Source organism: Perkinsus marinus, assembly GCF_000006405.1.
Source record: "Perkinsus marinus ATCC 50983 genomic scaffold scf_1104296927446, whole genome shotgun sequence".
Taxonomy (NCBI): Eukaryota; Perkinsozoa; order Perkinsida; family Perkinsidae; genus Perkinsus; species Perkinsus marinus.
Window position 1 is genome coordinate 62,746 of NW_003217134.1, and position 14,494 is coordinate 77,239.

Genomic DNA, 14,494 nt, shown 5'->3' on the forward strand with positions numbered 1-14,494 from the left:
CGATTATCCGGACTTGCCAGAGAAAAGTACTCTCTATATAGGCTATTACTGTGTCTCTATGCTTGAATCGACCAAGTATCGGAAATTTACAATCATGCTTCAGCAGAATTACTAAAGTATAATTGGGTCTCCACGACCTATAGATTTCAATATACCAGACATTGGTCACTATATTGAATATATGAGAGTCTCATAGACCCTATCCATATCACAACCCTTTCCTTATACACCCAATACAAAATTCCTTGCAATTTGACTGAACTTCACGTAGTATCGGCAATAAAACTGAAAGGAAATTTCCAATTGGTCACGTATCAAACGAAACACCGAAGCATCTCCAGAAACTCATTAATTTCCACACCATCCGAGTTTATGCCTCTTTACCGACCACAAAAAATCACTCCTTCGGTACTTCGCGATCATCATAAATCAGCCCCGCCGCTGCAAAAGAGAAAAGTGACAAGAAATTGTATTTCCCACGAGTTCAACTCCGGGTAGCCAATACTATGCATATCCATAATCTAACAGAACACAACTAGAATTTATCAACGTGCATTCGTAACACACCGCGAGAATGGACCGACGTCTACGTAAGAAAGTAGTGTGGGAAAAATAGGTCATCAACATGAACATCGTGAGTAAATTCCTATTGGTTTTTGTACACTTCTACCCAAATTCGCACATCAACTCCTATGATTAGTCAGGAAACTCCCGAGCTCAGCTGCGGAAAGCGACTAGTTAAAAACAACGACCGAGCAACAGTAATTACCTTCACGAGCTTTCCGTCGCGCCTTCACCCGCATCAAAATGTCTCTTTTGCCTCTTTTCCGCCTCCTTCTTCCCTTGCTGAACAATAAGAAAATATGAGTCTCGTGGCTCCATCAGAATATACTGTGGTTCTCAATAACCTGTTGAGCTCAGACTATGTACTGAGCGCATTAAATGACTTTATTAAAAATATAAACGATATCGATGATATGCAGATTTGAAAATCAACTAATGCTATTTCTCAGAACTCTGAAATGCTGATTGGACTTCCGAACTACTTCTCGAACTCAGAGTCCCTTTAGCGCGTTCGCAGGCTTAATTTCCCACTACAGTGCGAACCAGAGCTTCACCGCGGTCTGTGAAACTCTTAGGTGACTTACGTGCGCAACGCGAAAGCACGTGTGCACCTGCGGAGCGCATCTTCCGGCGCGGTCTATTTTGCGTACTTAAATTAAAATTTAATAATTAAATTTTATATCGATATACTGTCACGTTGCCAAGAGGAGTTTTGGAGTGGGAATTTTCATCAGTTTTAGAGGAATGGCTTAGGAGTCATCAAGCAATTCTATTCAGCCTGAGTGCGTTTCATTCTTCAAATGCTGCCACACGTGCGTGAGATTAGTGACCCTGGGCAAAACCCTAGTGCGAACCATATCTATTTTTTCGAGATGACCATTTTCAATTCCAGAATACGGTTATAGACTACGGAACGCTTCTAAAACGTCGTCCATTGGTTCACATTTTAAAGTAGATTTCGAAAATACTATTTTGCATTCACACTGTATACCTGGAGATAAAGCGAGCCTGGCTACATTCACTGAAGTAACATTATAGAATCCGCTAGAGCACATTATGAACTCGATGAGCCCACCGACGATATCCTCATATCTTTGGTCGCCGCCCGCCCGACCGTTTTGCTCTATACTATCTCGTAGCAGCATGATCAGTCTAGCAAAATTAAGGTTTGATTTCTCTCCTATGGTTGTGTTGAACGACGATGATCTCGACAACTCCCCCAACACGACTAACGAGTCTGTAATGGCCAATGAGCATAACGAAGAAAGTACATATACATAACATAGAGAGTCGTCGTCGGAGGTTAGGAGAGCGCATAGAAAGGCCACCCTCGATAGGGGTCCCTCGACAAAGGTTGTGATACTCAGATTTTACCATAGTTTGTCAATTACTGTCTATGTCGATAGTTTAGCGCTCGCCCCAACGCGCATTTTGGTCGGTCTCGTCTCTGAAATCGGTTAATCTCTATGGGGGTCTGCTTTTCCACGACCGAGGGCAAAGGCGTATATATTCGGCGTAGGCGACTGACTCTGAGTCAATCTGAGGCAGTACTTCACGAGGATAGCGACGAACACAGAGGTTCACTCGAGGTCAAAAACCAGCAAGACGACGAAAGTATATTGTCAGGTTTAGTACGGCAAGTGACCAGGAATAATCTTATTGATCTTTTCCCCGATTCTGCAAGACGATTTTCCCTCAGTGGTAAACCGACAAACAGCAACCAAAAAGGATTCGAAGTGAACATAGTCCTTAAAAGGAACCCATTTAGTTCAATGCTTTTCAACGGTTTGATAACAATGGGGAATATGTTTCTAATGTGATGACATTTACATGGAAAACTGATGTAGAAAATTGAAAATGAGTTTCCCTTGGTCATTAATATCAACGAAAATTCGAACCACACCAATTGTGCAAATCTGAGAACAGCTATACCCTATGTTGGTAATAGAAATTCCATACCGTAAATATCACAGAGTGAATTACTTTTTATATAAGTGCATTATCAAGTGTAAACCAAACTGTTATGCAAAGTGATATTTCCAATTTTTGAGATTTCGAAAATCAATATGATAACAATGTAAATCGAAGTTTTAGAAGCGTTACGTAGTCTATATTCGTACTCTCATCGAGTTGAATGAAACCATCTCGAAAATCTAGATATGCATAACTACAGTACATGTCAATTTGATATGCAAATGTTTGTTATTTTGAAGGACAAGTCGTCGCTATCATCACAGTTCCAAACGGGACTGTGACATTGGAGTTTCACCCGTTTTACGTGAAATGGCGTAAAACGCGTAAAAAAGTAGTCGTGAAATACGTTTTTCACTAGAGTGTCTTTCATACCACTATGGAGGTGAAACTCCATTGTATATGCGATATAGTTCCAAATTGATTTTCATTAATCTCGGAGAATATCGCAGATAGCCACGCACTGTACGTAGAATGTCACTCGATGTGATTAATCTGTTACTCAGAACAAGAAAACCGAAGCTGTAGGGCTTTCCCACATCACCGACTACCGTGTTGGGTATGCGTGCAAAAAGGGATTAAAACCCGAAAGTCCAAATCAAGACGATTTTTTCGTTATTGGTATCGACGGACTCGGCATGTACCGTAAATTGAGATAATCGTATCGAGCAGCACGTGCGATCAGGTTCGGCGTTTTCGATGGTCACGGCCCGTACGGTCACGATATTTCCAGTTTTTGCCACGACACTTTACCCGGAGTGAGTCGCCTTGAAATATATATATTCGCTTCCCTCAGCTGAGCTCAGTAGGAGTTCGTATACGAATTAGCATACGAAAAATTTCCCGAAATTTCCTCAGAATTTAAAAATTTCCACCGACACATGTGCATCTATTCTCACGGGTTTATACTGCTTTTGTAGTTACTTATCAAAGACAAAGAATTCTATAGCGCTCCCCGTGATGCTTTCAAAAGAGCATTTCAATACACCAATAGTAAGTTTCGGTCAGGTTTGAGCATTTTTTCAGCAAAGTTTCGCGAGAAATTTCCATTTTTGTTATCGAACTCTTTTAGTAGCGTGTTGGTGTTGAAAAAACGGCGAGTTGTAACGATCTCCCATCATTATACTGTGAATTGCTCCGATACGGTTGAAGTTGCATGAAAACCAACGTAGCCGACCACTCTTGAGAATAGAAGTAATAGTAGCCTACTAGAAGTCGAAGATATTCGGACGATCTGTTATGAAAAACTTACATCGTAAAACGTTATATACGATATAGAAAAAATAAAAAAAATGGAGACAGATATTTGTGATACGGGGACAATCTCATTGCATTCTCAGTGCTATGCGAACAAGCTAGTTCTCGAAGGAAGTTTGACTCCTCCCTTTCTGGCACAACAGCGACGGTCGTCGTGACCAGAGATGAAACTATTTACTGTGCTTGGGTCGGCGACTCGCGAGCAGTCATTGGCACTATCGATGTAAGAGTTTCGAGAGCAAAGACGGTGAACTGTTGGAAGATATGATACCTCCTTTGGTACTCCTGGATGGAGTAACCTCTTAAGTAGAATTACAGTTTAAAACTATAAACGCGTTCATTGGAGTTTCACCACCCTAGTGATATGAAAAACACTAGTGAAAAACATATTTCACGACTACTACAGGCCGCGAATATCGCGTTTTTTACGGAGTGTTACGGCACTTTAAAATGGGTGAAACTCCATTATTAGAAATCTCTTACACATACGGAACATTTTACGTCTAGCAACAGTAGTAATGTAGGTAACGCCCTCCAGGGTTTCACGTTTAACGTGAGAAATGGCGTAATACTCTGTAAAAAATGCGATATTCGCGCTACTTAGTAGTCGTGAAAATTTACTTTTAACGGGTGAAAGTTCAATGGGGAAAATGATGTTCACAATGTGATGACATTTACATGGGAAACTAATTGAAGAATATGAAAATCCTCCAGGAACATTATAGGTTCCCCGTGTGGGACCTTACAGTTTCCATGGGAATGTGGGTTTTCTATTTTCCTTATTTACTTTTCTGATAATTGAATTATCATATTCAGTTCGTTTTAATCAATGAAGTTTCACCCGTTTAACGTGAAGTGATGTCAAACGGCTCAGAAAATATAAGAACGATAACACAATTGTATTTCGCGAAGTGAATGGTGAAATATGTTTTTCATATCACTAGGGTGAAACTCTAATGAACTTCAGCTGTTGTCAACGACAACGTCGTCAGCGTAATTTTCATCTTTTTTATTATGGGCGTTTCGACACTTTTTTTCTATGATTTGAATCCGATTCAACCATCGATTTATTTTATCGTTTTTATTTTTGCGAGTTCTATCTTATTTTTAAAAGGAAAAACCTTGAAGGAGAAAATAAGGAAAAATCTCAAAGGAGAAAATAAGGAAAAATCTCAAAGGAGAAAATAAGGACAAATCTTAAAGGATAAAATAAGGAAAAATCTTAAAGGAGAAAATAAGGAAAAATCTTAAAGGAGAAAATAAGGAAAAATCTTAAAGGAGAAAATGAGGAAAAATCTCAAAGGAGAAAATAAAGAAAAATCTTAAAGGAGAAAATAAGGAAAAATCTTAAAGGAGAAAATAAGGAAAAATCTTAAAATCATAAAAGAATTTTTTAGGAGAACGGTAAAATTGTTGCCGAAGATCTGTCGCGAGATCATAAACCCGAGATTCCAGAGGAAAAAAGCAGGATTGTTGCAAAGGGAGGTCAAGTGAGTCAACGCACTATTGGAGTTTCATCCGTTTTACGTGAAGTGGTGTAATACTCTGTGAAAAACGCGATATTTCTTGAAAATTATCTTCCATATCACGGGTGAAACTCCAATGTTAATTCTCTGGGATGAAATTTTCAGTATCAATAAAAAGATTTGTTCCATATGTGAATATCGTCGATTTCAGTCTTGGAATATACGTTCGAGGTCCCTCAGCTGAGCTGGAGAGTGTCTTAATTTCTTATAGGAGTTTATATACGAATTAGGGTGGTACGAAAGTGTACAGAAACCAACAAGAATTTCTCCGAAATTTTCATGTTGTCACCAACGCATGTGCACATTGTTTCGCACACTGGTCATTTCATATAGAAACATGTCTGACACGCCTTTGCGTCTCACTGGAACTGTATTCATCGGGTGAACGCAGTGTTGGAGAAATATATGTTCGCTTTCCTCGGCTGAGCTCAGGAGTTTATATACAAGTTTGGGTGGAGGTGTAGAGAAATCAACAATATTCCCCGGAATTTCCTCATAATTTTCATATTGTCACTGACGCATGTGAATATTTCCCTCAGTGGGTGAACGACCATTGAATGCATATGTCTCGTTTTTGAACTCATCTTTTCATCAGGTTAAAAGACTAAAAGGCGACATACCGTATCGAGTTTTTCTCAAAGGTAAATCTCGAGAAAATTTTTTTCGTTATTTCCGGTAGGCAAACGTTACCCGGGATTAGCGATGTCGCGGTCCCTTGGTGATTCTATGGCAGTCAGCGTGGGAGTCATACATGAACCCGAAATCAATATAAGGTGAGCATCTGTCGTGGGCGCCTGTTGTGACTATAATAGAGTTTCACAACCCGTTTTACGTGGAGTGGCGTATTACTCGGTGAAAAATGCGATATTCGTGCTATGCAGTAGTCGTGAAATATGTCCTCCAATATTGTAGTGTTTTTCATATCATGGGTGAAACTCCAATGAACGAAAGGCATGGGGGCATGCCGATACGGGTTATTAGAAAAACCAGTGCCAATAGTAGCAGCAACGGGTGAGGTCGGCAAGCACGGATTGTGCTTGCTTACCTATAGCCTGTATGCTATATGATGTAGCTAATATCGATTTCCCGCACAATGCGGAGTACCGTACTCCACTACAGAGTGGGAAAGATGCACATGGGCAACTACATGTGCCGGTGACAATATGAAAGTGCTAGGAGAGAATTTCGGAGAGGTTACTTCTACCCGAATTCGTATAAAAAACCTCTGAGGTCAGCTGAGGAAAGCGAACATATGTTCCTCCAACATTGGTGGTCGCTATGAAAATTCTGTAGGGGAATCGATCGAGCTCGAGATCGATTCGTGGTCCTCTGCAGTGACGGCGTTTGGGAATTCATCAGCAGTCAAACGGCTGTGGAAATCCTGAGTGAGTAAACAGTACGCGAGCTCTTATGTGCATGCGTACAGCAGATCGGTACTCTCCTGGAGACGTGCAGAAGGCGGCTGAAGCGCTCGCCCAGGAAGCCTGGAAACGATGGCTTCGCGAAGAAGACGATGTTGTTGATGATATTACAGTTATTGTTGCCTGGTTGGGAGAAACCAACTCGAATCAAGGAGGAAAGAGCTCTCGAAAGTCTCTATGGTAGGCGCAGGTTCGATCCCAAGGTTGAGCATTTTTCTGTATTCTTTAGATGATCCAGTCGTTGAGATGTAAAGTGATTATTAGTGATTTATTGTTATTTACAGCAATGCTGCATCGATTGAAGTCGAGTGTTACTATTGAATGTGCCTGGCGTATTTGTTGTCTAATTGTCATGCTTGAAACAACCGCATGAGGTGATAAACGAAGCGTTGCTGGAAATAGGATATTGCGTTTACTAGTTATAACATCAATACTCTAGGTGAGAGCCCACACGTTTTTGTGACCACTCGCTGAGCTTTTTTGATTTTGCGAGTAGTCAATCACCGCTGAAAGCGTAACCGAATGCAGTATTCGTTCCTTGTGTGGCATCTGATAGGAGAGGCTATCAGGAGATAGATATCAGGAGATAGATAGAGATTCTTCCTCAGAAAGTGCACAGTGTCTGAAAAACAAGTCGAACGTTTCTTCCCGTGGCTGATTATCTTCATGCTCAAATCGCTTACTCAAGTCAGGCCATTGTTAGTATCGAGCACCTAGGTGCTTAGGCCTGCTTGCTACTCGCGTGAAGGATTACGACGCGCGAACGAGAGACTGATCCCACTCAAGCTTCAGACTCCGGGAAAGGAGTCCACGTGCGCGGCGCGTTTGCGCGCACTATGCGCAAACGCACAGCGCATCCGCTGCATCGCAGTCTACATACGAGTAGTACTCACATTACTGTAGAATGTTTTCGGTGATGTAGATTTGCAATGTTATAACACGATTCTTCCGAAGAAGGAACAACCACTTTCCCTACTCAATAAGGGGGATATCGACGGCTCTGACATACAACGTATTGGAGTGCTCGATGGTCGCGGTATGCTGTATCCAGCCTATTTCGTCCAGTGGGTGACACGGCCTACACACGATCAACCGTCTCACATTGAGGATTTATATGCTTTAACGGCGCGGAATATCACCACAAAAAGGAAAGGCGTGGTGATCGGAAGATATTCTGATGCTAAGATCGTCGAAGCATCCAAAATCTACTTCATTTTTCACAACACACAATTATCATGAATATAACACGACTGTCGATGAGGAGATGAAAGAGCACCAAGTAGAATGGAGCAGCAACATGCTGGCTCGTAAAAATCTATCACGAGAAGGTAAATACAAACAAATACATCATATTCGAATCATAATCCTCTCTTCGTATAGGTTAACCATTATCTACATCCTACGATAGGAGTACAGCCGTTACCATCAAGATGAGCGAGATAGAGGGAGCAGGCCTGGGAATTTTCGCAGTCAAACCCATCAACCGGGGGACAATGATAACCATCTACGAGGGCCCCAAAGTCAGCCGTGGCTACGTAGACAAATTAAAAACGAAGTGTGGAGCGCTCGGTTCTCACTTACGTGAAATTCTCCCTCAAGTAATGTAAGCCGATAGGGACTCATGGCCTTGTATCTCTTATCTCTTCCTTTAGGTGGTCTACTCCGATGGCAGATCTATGGCCTTATTAGCCAGTATGAGTGCAAACAACCAAAGATGTGGGTATCTCGCGAAACGATGCCTGTATGACGGCCCACAAGAGTCTCGGAATAACGCTGCCAGGCGTCTGGTGACGTTTACCATTCGTGGGACTACCTCAAGGACATGAATATGGAGTTAATGAGTACTGAAGTAGACCTTGGCTACGGGGTGCTGCCCATACTATCCTCAGCAGAGCGGGGAGCCGGAGCTGGATCAAAGTTTATCCGCCCATCTTCAAACGAGTGGTATAGGAATAATAACTGGCTAGCTCCAGTAAATGAACCTGAAACAACCCAGGTAGCATCCGAAGGGAAGCCCAGGTGCATGCCAGCCGAGTCGGCTGAGCCGACACTGTAAAAGGCAAAAACTTTGCTTTGTCCGATGTGCACTAAAGCGTCACGCTTCAAGCGTGCACATCGAGCAACCGCCTTGCTCAACATCAAAAATTTCGTCCCCAGAATAAGTATTGTTGTGTTTCCATTTGAGTTTTCGTCTAGCGTTTGTTTGAAAAACAATTACTATTGAAACCTCAAGTGTCGTCTTCGCAGCAGTCGTCAAGTTGGTGAAAACTAAAAAATCTAGTTTGGGAAGAAACTGACAGTAAGATGATGTGAAAAGCGAATAATGCGAATATCGAAGCGGATATGCGTCTGTAGTGAACCAGGTTTGTCGATCCCCTGAGTAAATGAGGAGTAGATCGAACTATTTGTGATGATCCGATTATCGCTACCGTCAGTACTTCTGACTCAGAAATGTCGGTACAATAATGACGAACGACATCACTGCTGGGCGGCCCAGCCTGGGCCATGAAGTTATCATGGGAAGTGCGCCACACGTACACTGCGCTGTACAACTTGTCTCAACTTTGGTTCAGTATGTACAGGTGAAGGTATTCCAAAGCGGGGAGCGCACATGGGAAGTCGTCATGTCGCCTCGGAGCAGAACACTTGAGGGGAGCGGGATTGCTGCCCTGTAAACGCGTGAACTGACCTGCAAAGTTGGAATTCCCCTCCTCGGCTTCCAGGGCTTAGTAGAAGTCTCTCTATCTGGTAGCTTAGAATTCGCATAGGCAACATAACAGATTGCTTCGGAGGACGATCTAACTCACATTTGACCCCTTCCAACCAGCATTTTTCGCCTCCCCGCTGAGGCTATCATACTTAACTTAAGTTCAGTAACTTAAGTCCTCCACCTCGTTAGACCGGACTCACTGCTACACACGAGTTCAATTGCATTCGTATCCGCACCCGATGATCATACACTTGGGTTGCTGGACTTTTCCTCACTGATCTACATCCTAAAGTGTGATTAAAAACTTTGAGTTTCGAATTCCTCTGGGAAGTTCAAAACTGAGCTATGCTCCATCATGAGTTTGATGCTTCCGAGATGGTTATCCTCTATTGCCGGACTCTTGTTTATGACGAACTTTGTAAAGATTGCGATGAAAAGGTACTATAATATCATAATTAGATAAATAGATCCTATTTAGAGGGAGTTTATACCCTCTAGACAGCAGCGCTGTTACAGCGGACTAGGTGATAAGACTAGCTCGATCCCGACCCGAGTTCGATTCCCACACCCTACATTACAACTCGACCAACCAAGAGTTACGTTACAGAAAATCAATAGTTATTATTAAGCACAGTAACAACTTGGTACGGCTCCGAATTACTGTTATATAATTACGCCCACAACAAACCGATTACGGAATAGAGCTTGTTTCTCAAACTGTAATATAGAAATTCGGCCGCCGGGGACCGAACATGGGTCACTCGGCCAGTTTTGCTCGGTACCTCTTCAAAGCAGCCGACACAACCGAGGAGTTATGATGAACCAGATTGAGGATCCTCTCGTATAATACAGACATCAACATTGCATTTAATACCTAAAGTCCAAGATGCTCTCACCCAGAATCGAACCGGGGTCCCCGGTCCGGGGACCTTCCCCTTACAGTTTGAGCAAGTTTGGCTTGCAGACCCGAATAGCAGCCTATCACACCACTTCGTCTATACACATCCAAGAGGCATCCCAAAGTAGACCCAGTCTCTGAGGACCCTTGGGCTCGCAACTTCGTTTGTACAAGCTGACAGGGAAATCTATAACAGTGTGAGGAGTAAATATGCACATGTGTTGGTGACAATATGAAAATTCCGAGAACATTTCGGGAAATTCTTATCGATTTCTATACACTTTCACCCGAATTTGTATGCAAACTTCTGAGTTCAGCTGAGGAAAGCGAACATGTTATTGTTGTAACTTTGCAGTGTTGGAGGCTCCAACACCGCGTAGGCACTAACTCGTTTACCTGGAGTGGATAAGTAGCCATAGTTGCGCAGAACTTAGCGGCCCCTCCCAGGACCAACGCTTGCCTGTCCGTCAACACTCGTGGAGTATCATCGCCCACATTCGAGCTGCTCACCTGGCCACGAGATATAAATGGAGTTTCACTCGTTTTACGTGAAGTGGCGTAATACTCAGTGAAAAACGCAATATTCGCACTATGCAGCGGTTTGTGAAATATGTTTTCCACCAGTGTTTTTCATGTCATGGGTGAAACCCCTGTACATTCCACTGTGTGCAAGAAAATTATACCAAATTCAAATACAGACTTCAATTTTCAGACGATCATCATGATGATAATAACCCTATTGATATGAAGAACACTAGTGAGAAATATATTTCACGACTACTGCATATCACCGCGAATATCGGTTTTTTACAGAGTATCACGCCACTTCACGTGAAACGGGTGAAACCCCAATGTATATCCAGTAGTACCGTATTAAGCTCCTGACTCAGCAATGCTAGTCGTCCTGTTTCATAAACAACAAAGTGCACTACAGGATTGCACACCAGCCACAGTGATGCAGCTGTACCTGGAGGGTTATCCTCATCAAAAGACCACACCCTCGACGATGTCAGCCAGGTTGACAGAGCACAGGAGGGCAAGGTCCTAGGTTAGTGTTATGATGATAATGTATATGCATGGTAGGCCCTATATGTGACCTTCTATGGTCAATCCAGATCATCGTGGCTCCACATTCGGGCAGGATGTATCAGCACAAGTACGTATCACTGGAATTTCACCCGAGATATGAAAATACTAGTGAGAAGCATGATTCACGATTTACTCCGTGTGAATTTTCGTGTAAATTTCCGTGTAAATTTCCGTGTAAATTTCCGTGTAAATTATAGGACGTGTACACGTCCTATAATTAACATGGAGTATTACAGCACTTCACGTTAAACGAGTGAAACTCCACTGTTGCTGTCCTTCCTCAATGCTACTTACAGTACAGCCCTTGTCGGACTACCTTTCCACAAATCTGTCCATTTTTCTGTTTTCATTAGGAACGATACAAAAGAGGTTCCGCGTTCAGCCGCCCCCAGGCCCAGGCGCTTATTCGTGGCATATACCCACAGGGGGCTCGTTATTAATACCTGATAATTTGGATGGACTTTCCCCCGTGATATGGAAAACACTAGTGAAAAACATTTTTTACATTTCACAGAGCAGTGAATAACGCGTAAGCTACTGCGAGTGATCTGTCCAGTGTAATCCGCAAAGTGTTTTCAATTCCCTTGACATCGCGAATATCGCGTTTTTCACATGCAGTATCACAGCACTTCGGGTTAAACGGGTGAAACTCCAATGTATGAATGCCAATTCAGATTACTCAGACATTCTTCACCGAACACAGATCCATGCTCATGCTGATCCTAATATATCTCGGATTTAATTTTTTTTGGAAATTTTCGTGTGTTGGTATGAAAATTCTCGGAAATTTTCAATCACATATTTTCATAATTATATGAATATATTCAAATCGATATCATCATCGAATAATTGTGATATATAATACCAATACATCATAATTTTGAAAAATTTTGAATCATAGCGCTTTCTAGAAGTTTATATAGAAATGTACGAGCTGCTCGATCAAAAAGTTACATTGAGTATTCCCGCACCTATCGACGACACCAGATTGTCAACTGGGCTTGGTTTACTCCTACCAGAAATTTTCAACTTCATTCGTCTGAAGTATCTGAATCGGGCGCGCGCTACTTACACTACAGATCTGGCAGAGGCTTACGCAAATGTAAAGAAGAAAACAAAGTAGCTCACTAGCATGGCTTCTACTGAGCTTCCTATTCCCTTATACAGCGATGGTAAGGTCTTTAAGGATAGTAGTTGAGATAGGAGTATTGAACCATTCTGGGAAGACGATGATGCTGCTTGCTGTAAAGTGCCTAAGCTCCACATTCACTGGACGATCACGTAAGACTATATACACGTATACACATATATTATATATATATATAATATATTGTTGCAGAAGCAGGCGGCCACAGGAACGAACACCTCAACAGGATGATGGTAGAAAAGCTTCGTAATATCATACACTGTTCGCATAATTGAGTTTTCCGATTCTTTCCAACACCTTCGCATATAGAGGAGTCGTTTGATCTATCTGATAGCCTCTCACGCTTCGTAGTTAAGCCAGAATAATTCTGCACGCATGTACAACACGAAAGTGCCTGTTGTTGCGGTATATGTTCTAAAGACTACAGCGTAACAAGCTAACTATGCACGGGAAGAGTACGAACAGCACAACTACCAATACTCTGAGCATGCGTGCCAAGAGAGATCAATACCATCTAGAACATATATGCACTGGAACTAATTCCCATGTATAGACATTGCGCCCCATTCTTACAGATGCATAGACAATTTAACGAAATCCAATTTTCTGCACGAAATTGAAATTAATTAATATAAATAACATAAGACGTAGTGCAATCTCCCCTAGGATTTGATAGTATGGAAATTCTGGGAAAAATTTTTGAGGAATTCTCGATCATTTCTGTACATTTCTACCCGAAACTACTAAAATTAGTGAGTAAACTCCTTAGCTCAGGTGATGATGAAAGCAAACATATATTGCCCAGAGTACTACGTATTTGATCGATCGGGTATAATATAACTATTGACATAGTGCTCGCCAAAGCGCCCGCTACACCATGCATCATCGGGCTGGGTACTGTCGAGATGGACGGCGGAGATTTCATAACACTGGGTAAAACTCTATAATAAACTTCATAAAAATATATAAATAGATAGTATTAGATTAATAGTGTATGAATACGCTATCCTATATAAGATATAAATAACGGAGATGTCCTCAAATATAATATCACTATTGACACCGATTCAGTGTCACCACAGAAAGATAGCGAGAAAAGCTGTTGTCTCCAGTCAGGTTTCAACTTGTGCATAACTACGAGACCGCTGCTCGGTTAATCGATGACTTCATCAAAACTAATATCGCATCAAATAATCTTGAACTTCTAAGAAGCATCAGCTCCCAGCCACCCCAAGTCGTCAGGGCCTCCTAACTCTAGTATTAAACACTATCCGACTAACACAAATCTATCACCGTAGACTTGACAGTGCGACAACATCAATAACAATGTATACATGCTCCTCGTAATATCACTTTTCCTCTCTCTCCTTTGCTGAGATAAACGAATATCGAATTCCTCTACTATGCGTATGTTTTTCTTACGAAAACGCGTAAAAAATTGATTTCTCACAAATTCGGCGAATATTTATATGATACTTTAACGTGATGAATATATTCCGAAAAAAACACCCATAATTTTCCCTTCTTAGCATCCTTCATTTCGGAAAATCAAAAAGTTTTTTGTTTTAAAAAACACAAAATTTACACTGGGAATTCCCCCAAGACGACTGCCCGAAATGTTATATTTCCGAGGATCGTATTTTTCGGGCAAGTTCGAAAATTCAATATCCTACGCTCAGCAAGGCTTAGATATAACTAGATGCTATCATACACGAAAGTGAAGCGGTCATCTTCACAGTTATTATTATAAAAACGGCAAGAGCGAAATTCACGCTGGCCAGAATCACGTAAATTTTATAGATACCTTTTCTTCATCTCACAGTGTGGTGACGGAAATCATTGGAGTTTCACAACCCGTTTTACGTGAATTGGTGTAAAACTGCGTGAAAATATACACACTACGTAGTAGTC

General features: G+C 41.7%; 2 protein-coding genes across 2 annotated transcripts; one reads left to right on the plus strand and one right to left on the minus strand.

Moving 5' to 3' along the window:
- Nucleotides 1-1,746: 1,746 nt before the first annotated feature.
- Pmar_PMAR015641 (protein phosphatase 2c, putative) lies at nt 1,747-9,414 on the plus strand (the record flags this gene model as incomplete). Its single annotated transcript, XM_002788859.1, has 12 exons — nt 1,747-1,831; nt 2,191-2,300; nt 3,042-3,175; nt 3,221-3,293; nt 3,456-3,528; nt 3,876-4,015; nt 5,190-5,282; nt 6,853-6,919; nt 7,662-7,803; nt 8,148-8,337; nt 8,392-8,526; nt 9,322-9,414. The coding sequence occupies 12 exons, from the start codon at nt 1,747-1,749 to the stop codon at nt 9,412-9,414; spliced, it is 1,335 nt and encodes a 444-aa protein (XP_002788905.1).
- Nucleotides 9,415-10,091: 677 nt separating this feature from the next.
- Pmar_PMAR015642 (conserved hypothetical protein) lies at nt 10,092-13,526 on the minus strand. The gene is made up of 8 exons (XM_002788860.1): nt 13,397-13,526; nt 12,533-12,689; nt 12,391-12,484; nt 11,753-11,879; nt 11,217-11,314; nt 10,744-10,857; nt 10,390-10,521; nt 10,092-10,323 (listed from the first exon to the last, which is right to left on the minus strand). The coding sequence occupies exons 1-8, from the start codon at nt 13,506-13,508 to the stop codon at nt 10,207-10,209; spliced, it is 951 nt and encodes a 316-aa protein (XP_002788906.1). The 5' UTR covers nt 13,509-13,526; the 3' UTR covers nt 10,092-10,206.
- Between the last annotated feature and the right edge of the window lie 968 nt (nt 13,527-14,494).

What these genes read in the sequence shown, in the direction of transcription:
- Pmar_PMAR015642 (XM_002788860.1), bottom strand. Translation starts at nt 13,508, where the DNA reads ATGAAATCTCCGCCGTCCATCTCGACAGTACCCAGCCCGATGATGCAT. An exon ending in ATGGACAGATTTGTGGAAAG is followed by an intron (nt 11,315 to 11,752) that starts GTAGTCCGACAA and finishes ATAACCCTCCAG; the next exon opens with GTACAGCTGCATCACTGTGG. An exon ending in AAGCCAAACTTGCTCAAACT is followed by an intron (nt 10,324 to 10,389) that starts GTAAGGGGAAGG and finishes CTTGGACTTTAG; the next exon opens with GTATTAAATGCAATGTTGAT.